This window comes from Arabidopsis lyrata (genome assembly GCF_000004255.2).
Source record: "Arabidopsis lyrata subsp. lyrata unplaced genomic scaffold ARALYscaffold_7, whole genome shotgun sequence".
NCBI classification, from domain to species: Eukaryota; Viridiplantae; Streptophyta; class Magnoliopsida; order Brassicales; family Brassicaceae; genus Arabidopsis; species Arabidopsis lyrata.
In genome coordinates this window covers 14,107,609-14,121,005 of record NW_003302549.1, presented here as the reverse complement: position 1 = coordinate 14,121,005, position 13,397 = coordinate 14,107,609, and the positions used below count along the sequence as shown (strand labels likewise).

The 13,397-nt window shown below is 33.6% G+C and overlaps 1 protein-coding gene across 1 annotated transcript; it reads left to right on the top strand.

The window, feature by feature from the left end:
- Window positions 1-3,322: 3,322 nt before the first annotated feature.
- LOC9306388 (protein ACCELERATED CELL DEATH 6) lies at window positions 3,323-6,770 on the top strand. The gene is made up of 3 exons (XM_002870271.2): window positions 3,323-4,262; window positions 5,482-6,011; window positions 6,098-6,770. The coding sequence occupies exons 1-3, from the start codon at window positions 3,404-3,406 to the stop codon at window positions 6,737-6,739; spliced, it is 2,031 nt and encodes a 676-aa protein (XP_002870317.2). The 5' UTR covers window positions 3,323-3,403; the 3' UTR covers window positions 6,740-6,770.
- Window positions 6,771-13,397: the final 6,627 nt, after the last annotated feature.

Below are 13,397 nucleotides of genomic sequence, written 5' to 3'. Positions count from 1 at the left end.
AATATAGCGATGTGCAACTAAAAAAGGTAAAATAATCAATGTTTTGTTAAAAGTGATTGAATGAAGTTTGATGTCCATGAAAAAAAGGTTTCAAGCGTAACTCTTGATTGGTTCAACTTAAAGTTTTTGAATTAATGGCAGTAGAATGTGGATAAAGGTCCAACCAATCACACAGTAAACTATAATAAACGTGCGATGAACTTAGATTTCTAGTATTTCTAAAATCATTAGCTTGTTTATATGTTTTCGCTATGTAATGTCACATCTTCTGGGTGTTATGTTAGAAGAATCTCCGCTTAAAACCCGCCTCAACTTGCTCTGTCAAATTATGTTGTTGTTTGGGTAGTTGGGATACAAGATCAGGGTTGTCACTTTTTCCAACAAAATATTATTTCCTCTATTTCAAAATATATGATGATTTAGCTAAAAGCATACACTTTAAGAAATTTGTTTTTGTTTTTAACAACTACCATTTAGGCTCTAAATGATTATGGGTCTGACTTGTTGGTATTAATAGAAGAAAGAAAGGTGAAGAAAATTTTTTCTTCTAGATTCTACTGAATTTTTACCAGTAAAGAAGAAATGAGAATAAAAAAAAATTCTGCTGAAAACTACAAAAAGTAAAAGAAAACAGAGAAATTCTCTTCTCTTTAATATGTGAGAAGAAACATTTCTTCTAAATTAACTTTTCTTTTCTTCTTAACTTTTCTTCTCCTTCTACTAAATTATTCTAACTTTTATACCAGTCAGACCCAATATATTTTTGAGGAATTATTGAGAAATTTTTGAGAAAAAGAAAATGGTTATATTAGTTGAATGTTGGAGGAATTGTTGAGGAAAACTGTTTCAAGAGAAGGATTAGGGAAAGTGGTCCCACCACCGTCAGCTTTTCTTTTTGATTTGGGTTTTGAACGAGATTGTCTTTATCTCTTTGAGAAGGCAAGTAATCTATGCGTCTGAGTGTTAGTATATTATAGAAGAAAAATAAAGAGAAGAATTCTAATTCTTCTATTTTCTTCTAAAAGTTAACAATCAAGTAAAAATTGGAAGAATTACTTTTCTTCCCAATTCATCCCAAAAACAACATAAAAGAGTTAAAACCTCCCACTGCAAATATATGGTAGAAATAATTTTTCTACATTTTGCTTTTTCTTTTCTTCTATTTTCCTCTAGCTTTTTTCTTCTCTTTTCTTCTGTATTCTTACGAGTCACTGCTTATGTTTTTACCAAAACAAAATGTTAATGAATCATGTGACTGTTATATTTTAGATTTTCCATATATATTTAAGAATAATGTATTTTGAAGTTGTAAGATTCTTAAGCTTTTCATATTTTATGTTGTTTAAGAAATATTTACATTCTTCGTAAGTTTTTTGATAGTTTGTGTTGTAATTATGATTAAAAAAAAACTTTGATTAGTTTTGTAGACAAAACAAATTGCAGAAATTGCAAACGTTAATAAAAATTTTCAAAAATCTATCCTTATTTTTATAAGTTGCAAACGTTATCGTTAAATCATGTTTTTATCTTATGTTTGATAAAAAAATTTCAATATATCAAATTTAGGATTTAATATTTTTATTAGTTGGTTTAATTAATCTTGTTGACAAAAAAAAAGAATTTAATTAGTATTTTCAAAAATATATTTAATAAGTTATTTTAAAAATCAGCTAGATTCAGTTGTTACCATTTACATATTCAGTTATTCAGCGAGATTCAGCTAAAAATCACCATAAAATTTAGCCAAATTCATCAATTTAGCCAGATTCATTCGAATTCAGCGGTTATCTTTTATACCCTTAATATTTAGTTTAATCAAATTCAACCAATAATATAAAAGACTGCAGAATACAAATAGTCATAAAATATAAAATGTATTAGACCATAACCCGTGCTATAGCACAGATAGAATTTGTTTTATAATATAACTTTGTAAATTTTGTTTTGAGAAGTAAGCATGTTATACTATAAAAAAATATATGTCATGTTTTCATTGTTTTTACGTCCAATCCGAACCGTCCGGTCTGACCGGTTGATCTGTGACTCAGACACTTTTCTAGTTTGGATTTACTGTGAATATCCAGAAATTTCAAAACCGGATAAACCAAAAAACCTGCGACTAGGTGAACCGGTTGAACTGGCCAGATATAGATTTAAAAAATTACTTGATTTTGGTATAAAATATAGTGTTTTAAACAGAGTTATCATGCCCGACCAACCGGTCCGACCGATTAATCCGCAACCCGGACACTTCTCTGGTATGTGTTTAGTTCTAATATCCAAAAATTTTGAAACCGGAAAACCTTCAAAAACCAGCCACTAACTCATAACCCAGTGAACCGGTTGAATCAGCCGGACTTTGGCTTAACAAAATTTTTTGATTTTGGTATTTTAGAATAAAATATAAGGTTTTAGACTTTTAGTGTATTCACTATTCAATTATTTTAAAAACTTTTTTCAGTTCTTCAGTTCTTCAGTTCTTCTCAAACGGTTTTAGTTGTTTAAAAAAATTAATCACTTTATTATTATTGTTAGACTTCATATTTTGTTAAAGTGTGATTATTTTATTTATATTTATTAACTAAATAATTTTTATAAATATTAAATACATTAAATAAATTTGAATGTTTGCCCATAAAAAAATTTGACTTAATTGATCAGTGGTTTTTGTTTTGTTAATATACTTTTTTTGTTAAGATAACAATAATTTGGTAAAATAAAATATTATTTGTTTAAATTTTTTAGGGAATCTTTGATTATATTGAAAAAAATCTTTGATTATATTGTTTAGCTCTGAAAATCTGTCTGATGATGACCCATTGACCCACTTGATTAAGAATTGATTAATATTAATGACGAGGATTAATTATTTTTATGATTAGAGATTTGTAATGGCATATAATGTAATTTCTTACACTTCTCAATGTTACAACTTATTGATGTAATTCCCAAATAATAGTATAAGATTTAAAAGTTGCATAAAAAATTGTAAACATCTTATTTTTTGAAACAAAAAAATCCCTAAAATATTATATATTTTGAAACAGAATGAGTACTAATTTAGACTTTATTAAGAGACGACTTCAAAGTCTTTAATTATAACTTAATGACTTAGTAATTATTCAGGTCATTTTTTAATATCTGTCTTGTAGAGTAATTATTTCTGACTAAAGAAAGACTTTCCCTTAATTTATAGGTGACTACCAATACTCCTACGAACTTACTGTTTCAATCTCGTCAAGCTTTAGCAAATCTTCTTGCATTACTCAACTTCGTCTTCCACTTGGTAAGCCTTTCTCTGCCCCCTCTTCATGCAATGGTTGACTTTTTTGTTTGTGATCGGGGAAGTTAGGAAATTAAATATGTGTTTTCAAACAATTTGTGTGATGATTTTAGGTTTGCGATGGACAGTTCTGAAGCAGAGCTAGATAGAATTGAGGCACAAAGGTCAACGGATGCGTCTCATGATCAACGGAAAGGAACATACTTACCCATGAACATACATGGTTCACAAGATTTCTCTCAAAGCGGAGGAGATGGCGCCACGTCACCTACGGGAGACACCGAATCTATGCCAGAGTTCCTAACTAACCTCAGATTGTCGGATCTTTTCGCTATTCGTGGTAAAGATTTCCCGATGCCTCCATGGATTTTTAGTAAAATAAGTGATGGGAACAAACAATGTCTGGAGAAGTTGAAAAGCCACAGAAATTTAATGGCACGTCTCAAGAGCAATACAGGAGATTCAATTCTTCATCTTGCTGTTACATGGGGTCATCTAGAACTAGTGAAGGAGATTGCCTGTGAATGTCCGTGCCTTCTATTGGAGCCAAACTCGAGCGGTCAGACACCGCTTCATGTGGCGGCTCATGGCGGTCATACCGCTATTGTTGAGGCTTTTGTTGCATTGGTAACATTTGCCTCATCTAGATTGTGTAATGAAGAGAGTGAGAGAGTGAATCCATATGTTCTCAAGGACGAGGATGGAAATACTGCTCTGCACTTGGCCATTAAAGGACTCTATTTGGAGATCGCTAGATGTCTGGTGAACGCGAACCAGGATGCTCCTTTTCTTGGAAATAACAAGGGAATATCTTCCTTGTATATGGCAGTAGAAGCTAGAATGGTAACCCTTGTGGAAGCAATTTTGAAAACTAAAGACGATGACGATGAGGACCTTGAAGGGAAGAAGTCTAACTTAGAGTCGAAGATACAAGGGTACAAATTTCTTGTACATGTTGCTTTGCAGGCCAAGAGTATAGGTTTGTTTTTTGCTTTAACCAGTAACAGTTGCATTTAATTTGTTAAAATTATGTAAAACCAGTTTAAGACGGCAACTTCCTCCCAAAAACGGTAAAAAACTTCATATCTATCTATATATACATTTTTGGATCACAATTAGCAAATAAATCCTGAAGTTGAGAAGTATTTACAATGACTTGCCATTAGCATTAATTCTTTAGATTTATTTTATTTAAGTAAAGATTTTTAATTGAAATTCATTTCTCATATATTTAGCAAAAGTCTCTACAAAATCTTTCCTTCTCTATTTAAGTAAAGATTTTGAAATCAAATATGTTCTCAACAATTTACCAAAAATCTTTACACAATCTTTTTAAAAATCTCGACTTAGTTAACTTCTGATTTTTATCTGCAAAAAAAAAAAATAATTGTAACTAGTGATGTAAAAATCGGGAATGTTGATACTACAATTTCTTCTACTTTTTTTTCATATAATGAAAATTATTTTTTAGGGATATTTTCTTAAAACCTCTAAACAAAACAAAGGGTTTCAAAAGATAGCTTCTCTTTTGGCGGGTCGACCCGCAAACCCGCAACTCTCTACGGGCTTATCCCATGAACCTGCGACCCGTAGTGGATAAAAATATTATTCAAAAAAAATAACAAATGATGTTTAATTTTACGGGACGGGGTTATATGGTGCAACGGGTTTAGATCAATATTAATATTAAACAATATACTATGGATGAAATCCTAGAATTAGAAATCAAAATTTAATTATAAAATCAGAAACACTAAAGAAAATAAACAATATTAACAAAACAAATACAACTTAAAATTTTGCAAAATAATTTTTTAGTTATAAAAAAATGGCGGGGTAAAATCTAAATTTGGAAGTTTAAAGAAGAAAAATATTTTTTTTAAAATAATAGCTCCGCGGTATACCGCAAGAAAAATCTTCCTCCTAAACTGAGGCAAGAAGAAAAAGAAAGTCAAATGTCGTTTAAGTGTATATATAGATATACCATTTAAACCTAAAACACAATTAATATACTCAAAACTATTAATATAGATATATGGATGGTACATTTATAAATTAGTCAAAATATTATATTATACTCTCTATTAATAAACAAAACTAATTATATTTAGATTTTTTTTAAAAAAATTATAGCCCCGCGGTGTACCGCGGGTTCAAATCTAGTGTATACTTATTTTTGTAACCAATTGTTTGAGCAGGTGTACTTGATGTAATTCTTAATGAGTGCCCAACTCTTGTGAATGAGCGAGATAAAAAAGGAAGGACTTGTCTTTCATATGCAGCATCCATAGGGTATTATGAAGGAGTATGCAACCTCTTAGACCGATCAACAAAGAGTGTTTATGTCTGCGACCAAGATGGTTCATTTCCAATTCATACGGCTGCAGAGGAAGGTCATAAAGAAATTGTGTTTGAGTTTATAAAACGTTATCCAGATTCAAAATACCTGCTTAACAAACTTGGTCAGAACGTTCTCCACGTCGCAGCAAAAAATGGGAGATGGTCTACTTCATATTTGTTGATGAGTAATAAAAAGACAGAACATCTGGGTGTTGGGCAAGATGTGGACGGGAATACACCTTTGCACCTTGCCGTCATGAACTGGCACTTTGAGTCCATTGATTGTCTTGCTAGCAGTAGCAAGATACTGAAAGTACGAAATAAAAGCGGCTTAAGAGCTAGGGATATTGCCGAGTTAGAGGTGAAACCTAACTACATTTTTCATGAGGTATATCTGATTTTGTTTCATACAACACATTTGATCTCACATAAATGATTTTATAGCTTAACCCCTATTTTCTGGATTATATATAGAGGTGGACACTGGCGCTCTTATTATACGCTATTCACTCAAATGGTTTCGAATATGTACACTCATTAACAAGACCGGCAGAGCCACTAGATCCTAAGAATAACAGAGATTACGTCAACACTCTTCTACTGGTAGCGGCTCTTGTAGCCACGATGACGTTTGCTGCAGGTTTTACAATACCAGGTGGGTTTAACAGCTCTGCTCCACACTTGGGCAGGGCAACTTTGGCCACTAACCCAACTCTCTTCATTTTTCTGCTACTTGACATCTTGGCAATGCAAAGTTCCGTTGCAACAATAGGTACTCTTATTTGGGCGCAGTTGGGAGACCCATCACTCATTCGCTCATCCCTACATGTGGCCTTGCCCTTACTGCTTTTTGCTCTACTATGCATGCCCTTGGCATTCCTTTTTGGCTTGATCACTGCAGTTGGGCATGTGAAATGGCTTTTAGCCATCATTTGTATTATATCTCTTTTATTCTTCTTTTGGGCGATCTTTGTCCTTGGTCCTCACGTCATTCTACAGCGGCCATACGTTTCTCCCAATAATGCTGGTTTCTTTCTCGTAACTTTTATGCAGTATAAAACCATCTTTGAGCTTATTGCGAAGTTGATAAGGATAATATTTTGTGGTTGTTACTAAGAGTTAAGGCATATTTTGTATGAAATTATGAATAAAGCATCAAGAATATTTTTGTTCTCTTGAAGCAACAAAGCTAGGAGATCTTCCATTCTCTATAAGAAGCGACATCTTTATAGAATTCATACGAAGTTAATTCTATCAGAACTATCTGTAGTTGTAGAATTAGAAGAAACTGTCTTCTAAAATGACGCAGTTATTTATATAAGGTTTAGTGGATACCGCTTTGCTTATCTCTCGAATAATAGCCCGAAGTTAGATGAGATATGGACTGTACTGTTTCTTTCGGTCCTTTAGAAGTTTGCTTGAGCCACCAGTACCACCAGCTCTTAATTCATAATTAAATAAGATGTGGACTGATCACTATATGGTCTGTACAACTCGTACATTTTTTTTTGTTTGTTGATTCAATCTTACACACTTATCTTAACATAACACTTTGGTTTCTGGATCCACGACGGCTTATTTCAAAGTCCAACATCCCCAACTCGCCATGACACTTTCCTATTAAGATCACTTTATTACATATTTACATCTACGGATCCTGAGACTAATAGCACATTGGTTATTATGGGTAATATTTTGATTTTTGAGCGGGTTATGTAGGTAAATGAACTTCATGTGAACCGGGCTTTGTGGCCTAGTGGTAAAGGGGTCACAGCTGTGACTTCCGCCACCGGGGTTCAAGGCACGGCCACTGGCAGGTTTACATAGGGGAATTGCCAGCCTCGTGTGATTAGTCCTTGGGCCTAAGAAGCCTTTGGGAGACCCGCGGTTATTCAAAAAAAAAAAAAAAAATGAACTTCATGTGTTCTTGAGCCACTAAACCAGGTTCCAATCTTCCGGGTTTTTTAATTTTAATTTTTATTTGGGTCAGAGATTTTATTTTTCAGCTAGCAATTGACCAATTGTATATAGCCAAAAGTGCCTGCTTTGCTAAAGAAATAATCAACCTACCAGTTGGCATTGCATGGAAAGAAACAGAAGTTCTTCTACATCTTCTAAGAACATCGGAAAATATGGTGGTATTACGATCCCATTGAATATGGTTGCATTGCTTCCATAAATGCTCCTTGCCTTTATATGCTCTTTCCAAGCTTTTCGTAAGACGGCATATGCACTCTGAATCAGGAGAGTTTCCATTTAAAGTTTTAAACTATAGATGTAGATTGATTGTTGTAAAATTTAGAGTGTATGTATGTTGGATTTAGATGTATGTATGATTCGTAATGGTATACTAGTTTAATATTGTGGATTTAGATGTATGTATGATTGGTAATGGACCTAATGGTATACTAGTTTAATATTGTGGATTTAGATTTTAAGTGTGTGAATTTTAAAAATTTATATATGTTAAATAAAATGGCATATCAAATATATGATAAATAGTAAATTTCATATATAAAGTTATAATGATATATTATATTACTTTTGTGAAAATATATATTATATAGTATTTGTACATATTATATCGTATTGATACATATGTATAATAATTATGTAAACTTTTATCTATATATATATATATATATATATATATAATTTGTATACATGTGGAACTTAAGTAATATGTAAATATAGCATACTATCTTATACAAACCAAAGTAGTAAAATAAAGTAACTTTTATCTTATGTTAAAAGGTAAAATGTAGTGATATGCAACAAATTAATAAAATAACTAGAAAACAACCCGCACTATGTGCGGAATGAAACAATTTAAGTAAAATTATTATATGGGATCCAAATTCCGTTTGTATAAAACAAAATATATAACAAAAGTTTATTGTTTTATTTAAATTTGCAAATAATTTGTATAAAATTTTTTACTCACCCGTAAAATATTTGAGCGTGGTAAATACTTCCTTGTGGAGAAAATATTGATGAAATATTATCATTTATGGCACATATATCTTTTTGTGTATTTAATAATTAAATTCATATATTTTGTGTTACGTGTGACCGCAGTCATCAAACATCAAAACTAAAATGCTTCACTATATGATTACATGTAGACTCTTGGTAAAAAAATTCATTAATATTTGATCAACTAAATAAAACCTTAGAGATTGAAAGTATTATGGGTTCCATATATATTCCACAATATCATTCCTACATTTTCTACTTCTTAAAAGTTTTAAATCGATATTTCATATAAAGTATCATAGTTTCTTTATATTTATATTTTCGTAAGGATTTTTTTGGATAAGTTAATTAATATATCTTAATATTCTTTTGTTATGGTACATGTAGTAGTACATAGTAAAATTATACGAATATGGTAAAATGATAGAGTCCATAATGAGAGTTTTGAGGTAATTATAAATTCTGTTATTAACTTATAGTTACCAAATACTATAATCAGTGGAAGAATTTGAATTAAGTGGAATCGTGGTAACCAATATAATGGATGATGTAATTTTTTTTGGATTAATTAATGAGTAAAATAAGTGTTATTAATATCAATGGCAAATTGATGTAAATAGTATAGTAAAGGATGGACAATTAATTAAATGGGTTAAGGAGCTCTATAAACTCGACACGTCATCATGGCATTTTCGTTAATCACATGTGAGGGTAAGGTTATTTTTTAAAAATGCTAAGGGATTAATGTTTTGTCAAATGTCGTTGACTAATGTATGATGTCCATGAAAAGAAAAAGTTTCAAACTATCGTTGATTATTTTTCCCGGTAGAATGTAAATACAGCAACAGTATAAACTAATACAATAAACTTGCTATGAACTTAGATTTCAGGTATTCCTACAATCAATGGCTCACTAGAGCTTGTCTATAAGTTTCTGCTATTGCAACTTGCTCTCTGGCTTGGTTAGTTGGCTTACCTACAACAGTGAAACCGTAACTAGGAAGATATAATAAAACCCAATTAATCCAGAATTCTGTCTAAATCAAAACGAAGATAATGAGAGAGATCATGAAGACGAACGAGTGATTCATATCACAAACAGAGTCACGCTTGTCACTTTGTTCCAGAAAAATACAAATTTGGACTTTTTTTTTTGGTTTTGTAGGAGACGACTTCAAAGTCTTTCTAATTCTAGAATTGAATAATATGAATAAGAAGTTAAGAACACGTTTAAGAAAACACCTTCTTTATTAACTTTAGAACTAACTCAAACTAAAGTACTTCTTAATCTCTCTCAATTCTCTTAAGCTATATCACAACCCGATATATGCTTATATAGTAAACCTCAAAACCCTAATCATAACTCGACTAGGATTACATTAAATCTTATAGATAACTCCTAAAAGATCTAGCCTTATCACTTCATTAAACCGTTGCCTTGCGGTTCAAGTAATTGTCGGTTTACTTCTCAAGCTTAACCAACAATCTCCCCCTTAAGCTTGAGCTCAAGCTTCTTCACGTCTTGAACACCAATGAGATCTCTCATCTCTTTAAACTTGTTTCTTCCCAAAGCCTTTGTCAATATGTCCGCCTTCTGTTTTTCACCCGGCACGTGCTCAACTTCAATTTGCTCATTTTCAACACATTCTCGTATAAAATGGTACTTCCGGTGAATGTGTTTGCTTCTTCCATGAAACACCGGATTCTTAGTCAATGCAATCGCTGACTTGTTGTCTACTCGTATGGTTACCTTTTCACTCATTGTACCAATGATCTCGGCTAGCAATTCTTGAAGCCAAATCGCTTGCTTAGCTGCCTCCGTTGCCGCCATGAACTCAGCTTCACAAGAAGATAGTGCCACAACTTGTTGTTTTTGAGAGCACCACGTGATCGGACATTCATTAAGGTAAAACACATGTCCTGCGGTACTTTTCCCATCGTCGACGTCAACACTATGACTACTGTCGCTGTAACCAATTAGTCCCAACTCTGTTCCTTGTTTAAAACAGAGACCATGTTCAAGAGTGCCTCGGATATACTTCAGAATTTGTCTCAACGCAGTCCCGTGTGACTCTCTTGGCTCTTGTAAGTATCTGCTTAATATTCCAACACTAAAAGAGAGATCAGGTCGTGTATGTAGTAGGTACCTAAGACACCCAATATTTCTTCTGTAATCTAGTTCATTGACCTGTTTTTCTTCTTGTGCCTTAGAAAGTTCTAAACCCGCTGTCATTGGTGTTTGAGTCGCATTACATTCACTCATTCCAGCCTCTTCCAAAATCTTCCTTGCATATCTTTCTTGTTTCAACACTATTCCACCTTCTCCTTGAAAAACTTCAATACCAAGATAGTAGGTAAGCTTACCCAAGTCACTCATTTCAAACTTTCCCGACATCTCTTTCTTGAAAGCATTTATCAAATCTAAGCTGGAGCCGGTGACTAACAAGTCATCAACATATACCGCTACAATGAGGAGAGTATCCTTCTCTTGTTTTCTGTAAAGGGAGGGTTCTTTAGAACATTTTTCAAAGTTCAAATCTCTCAAGATCTTGTTGAGTTTGGTGTTCCATGCCCTTGGTGCTTGTCTCAAGCCATAAAGAGCCTTGTGTAGTTTATAGACCTTTTCCTCTCTTCCTTTGGTTACAAAACCCTCTGGTTGAGTAACATAAACATCTTCTTTCAGTTCTCCGTGAAGGAAGGCGGTTTTCACGTCTAAATGGTGTATTTCCCACCCGTTCGAGGCTGCTAAGGCAATGATAAGACGGATTGATTCAATTCGAGCTACAGGGGCGAAGACTTCATCGAAATCAACTCCATGTTTTTGCACGTATCCTTTTGCTACTAATCTTGCCTTGTGTTTATTTATGCTCCCATCTGAGTTACGTTTTAGTTTAAAAACCCACTTAAGACCAATGGGTTTACTTCCAACAGGGAGATCAACAAGACTCCAAGTTTTGTTCTTTGTTATAGACATGATCTCCTCTTCACACGCATTTCTCCACTCTTGCGATTTGTTTGCTTCTATGAAATCATATGGTTCTTCATTCAACATAAGTAGAAGCTGTTCTCCTTCTATTTCTGCGAGTAATACATAGTCACTTAGATAGGTTGGCCTTGCAACTTGTCTCCCAGACCTTCTTAGCAACGGTGGAGGTTGTGGCTGCTCAGTTTCAGCATTGTTAGTCTCAGATTCGTCAGCTCCTACTGCTTCCTCTCTGTCAGATCCATTCTCAACATCTCTGTTTTCCTCTGTTTCTTGATTAGCTCCATTATCATCAATTCCATGATTACCAAACTCTCCAAAACTGAATATAAAAGTTCCTGTTTCTTGACTAGTTTTCTCGGAGTCTTTCCACTTCCAACTTTTGCTTTCATCGAAGATGACGTCTCTGCTTACTGTGATTTTCCGAGTGGTTGGATCAAGTAGTCTGTATGCCTTTGAGCCAGGTTCTGTCCCGAGATGTACGAGAACTCTCGATCTATCATCAAGTTTTCGTAAATGTGGTCCATCAACTTTGGCATAGCTAACACATCCGAATACTCTCACATGTTCTAAGTTTGGCTTCTTGTTCTTGAATGCTTCATATGGAGTTTGGTAAACTAAGGCTCTAGTTCCTACTCGGTTTATTAGATATGTTGAGTGCCTGACAGCTTCTCCCCATAAATAATTAGGCAAACTCATATGTTTCAGAATGCTTCTAGTCATCTCTAGCAAAGTCCTATTTCTTCTTTCAACCACTCCATTTTGTTGAGGGCTATATGGTGCGGTTAAATGCCTGTTGATTCCTTCTTTTTCACAAAAATCTTGAAATTCATGAGATAAAAATTCACCTCCTCTGTCTGTTCTCAATGTTTTGATTTTTTCACCACTCTCTTGCTCAACTCTTTTCTTGAAATTCTTAAACTTCTCAAATGCTTCTCCTTTCTCTTGTAACAAAATTGACCACATGTAGCGAGAATGATCATCTATCAACACGAATATGTACCTCTTTCTAGCAGCCGTAGAGGGTGATATAGGACCGCAGAGATCACCATGCACCAACTCAAGAATGTGTGATGCCCGATACACAGTTGCTTTTGGAAACGTCCTCCTTGTTTGTTTTCCAAGTAAGCAAGATGGGCATGTTTCTTTTTCTTTTGGAGCAGTTGGTATTCCTTTAACCATCTCTTTTGCAACCATTGTTTTAAGTGTCTCAAGATTGATGTGTCCAAGACGAGCATGCCATATAGTTGAGTCGCTTGATGTTACAAGCTGTAAGCAGTTAGTTTCTTCAACTTCTAAAATTACCTTGTACAATCGATTTCTTGATCTTGTTGCTCTTACTAGCAAATTTCCATCTCGGTCATGTAGGGTTAGATACTCTTCTTTCATTCGAATGTCACACCCTGACTCAGTGGCTTGTCCTAAACTTATGATATTACTTTTGAGATCGGGTATGTAATACACATCTTCTAGGATTTTTCTTTCACCAGTTTTAGTCAAGAAGAGTATCGAGCCCTTTCCTTTTATGTCAATACACGAATCGTCTCCGAATCTTACTCTACCTGTGACCATCTCATTCATCTTGTAAAACCAAGCACGCTGTCCTGTCATGTGATTGCTCGCCCCATTGTCAAGATACCAAGTTTTTTCAGAACATACTTCAAAGTTTTTTAGGCATCACATTGTTCTCATTCAAGTATACTACTTCGTGCATCATAAGAGATTCTGCGTCTTCAGTATTATCTTCCTCTTTCTCTTGTGTCTCTTGAAGCTTGATCAATTTTAAAAGCCTATCCGGACAATTAGAAGCATAAT

Bases quoted from the DNA above. Each gene is read 5' to 3' on its own strand.
- LOC9306388 (XM_002870271.2), top strand. From the start codon at position 3,404: ATGGACAGTTCTGAAGCAGAGCTAGATAGAATTGAGGCACAAAGGTCA. The intron at 4,263-5,481 runs GTTTGTTTTTTG...TTGTTTGAGCAG, and splicing joins TTTGCAGGCCAAGAGTATAG to GTGTACTTGATGTAATTCTT. The intron at 6,012-6,097 runs GTATATCTGATT...GATTATATATAG, and splicing joins CTAACTACATTTTTCATGAG to AGGTGGACACTGGCGCTCTT.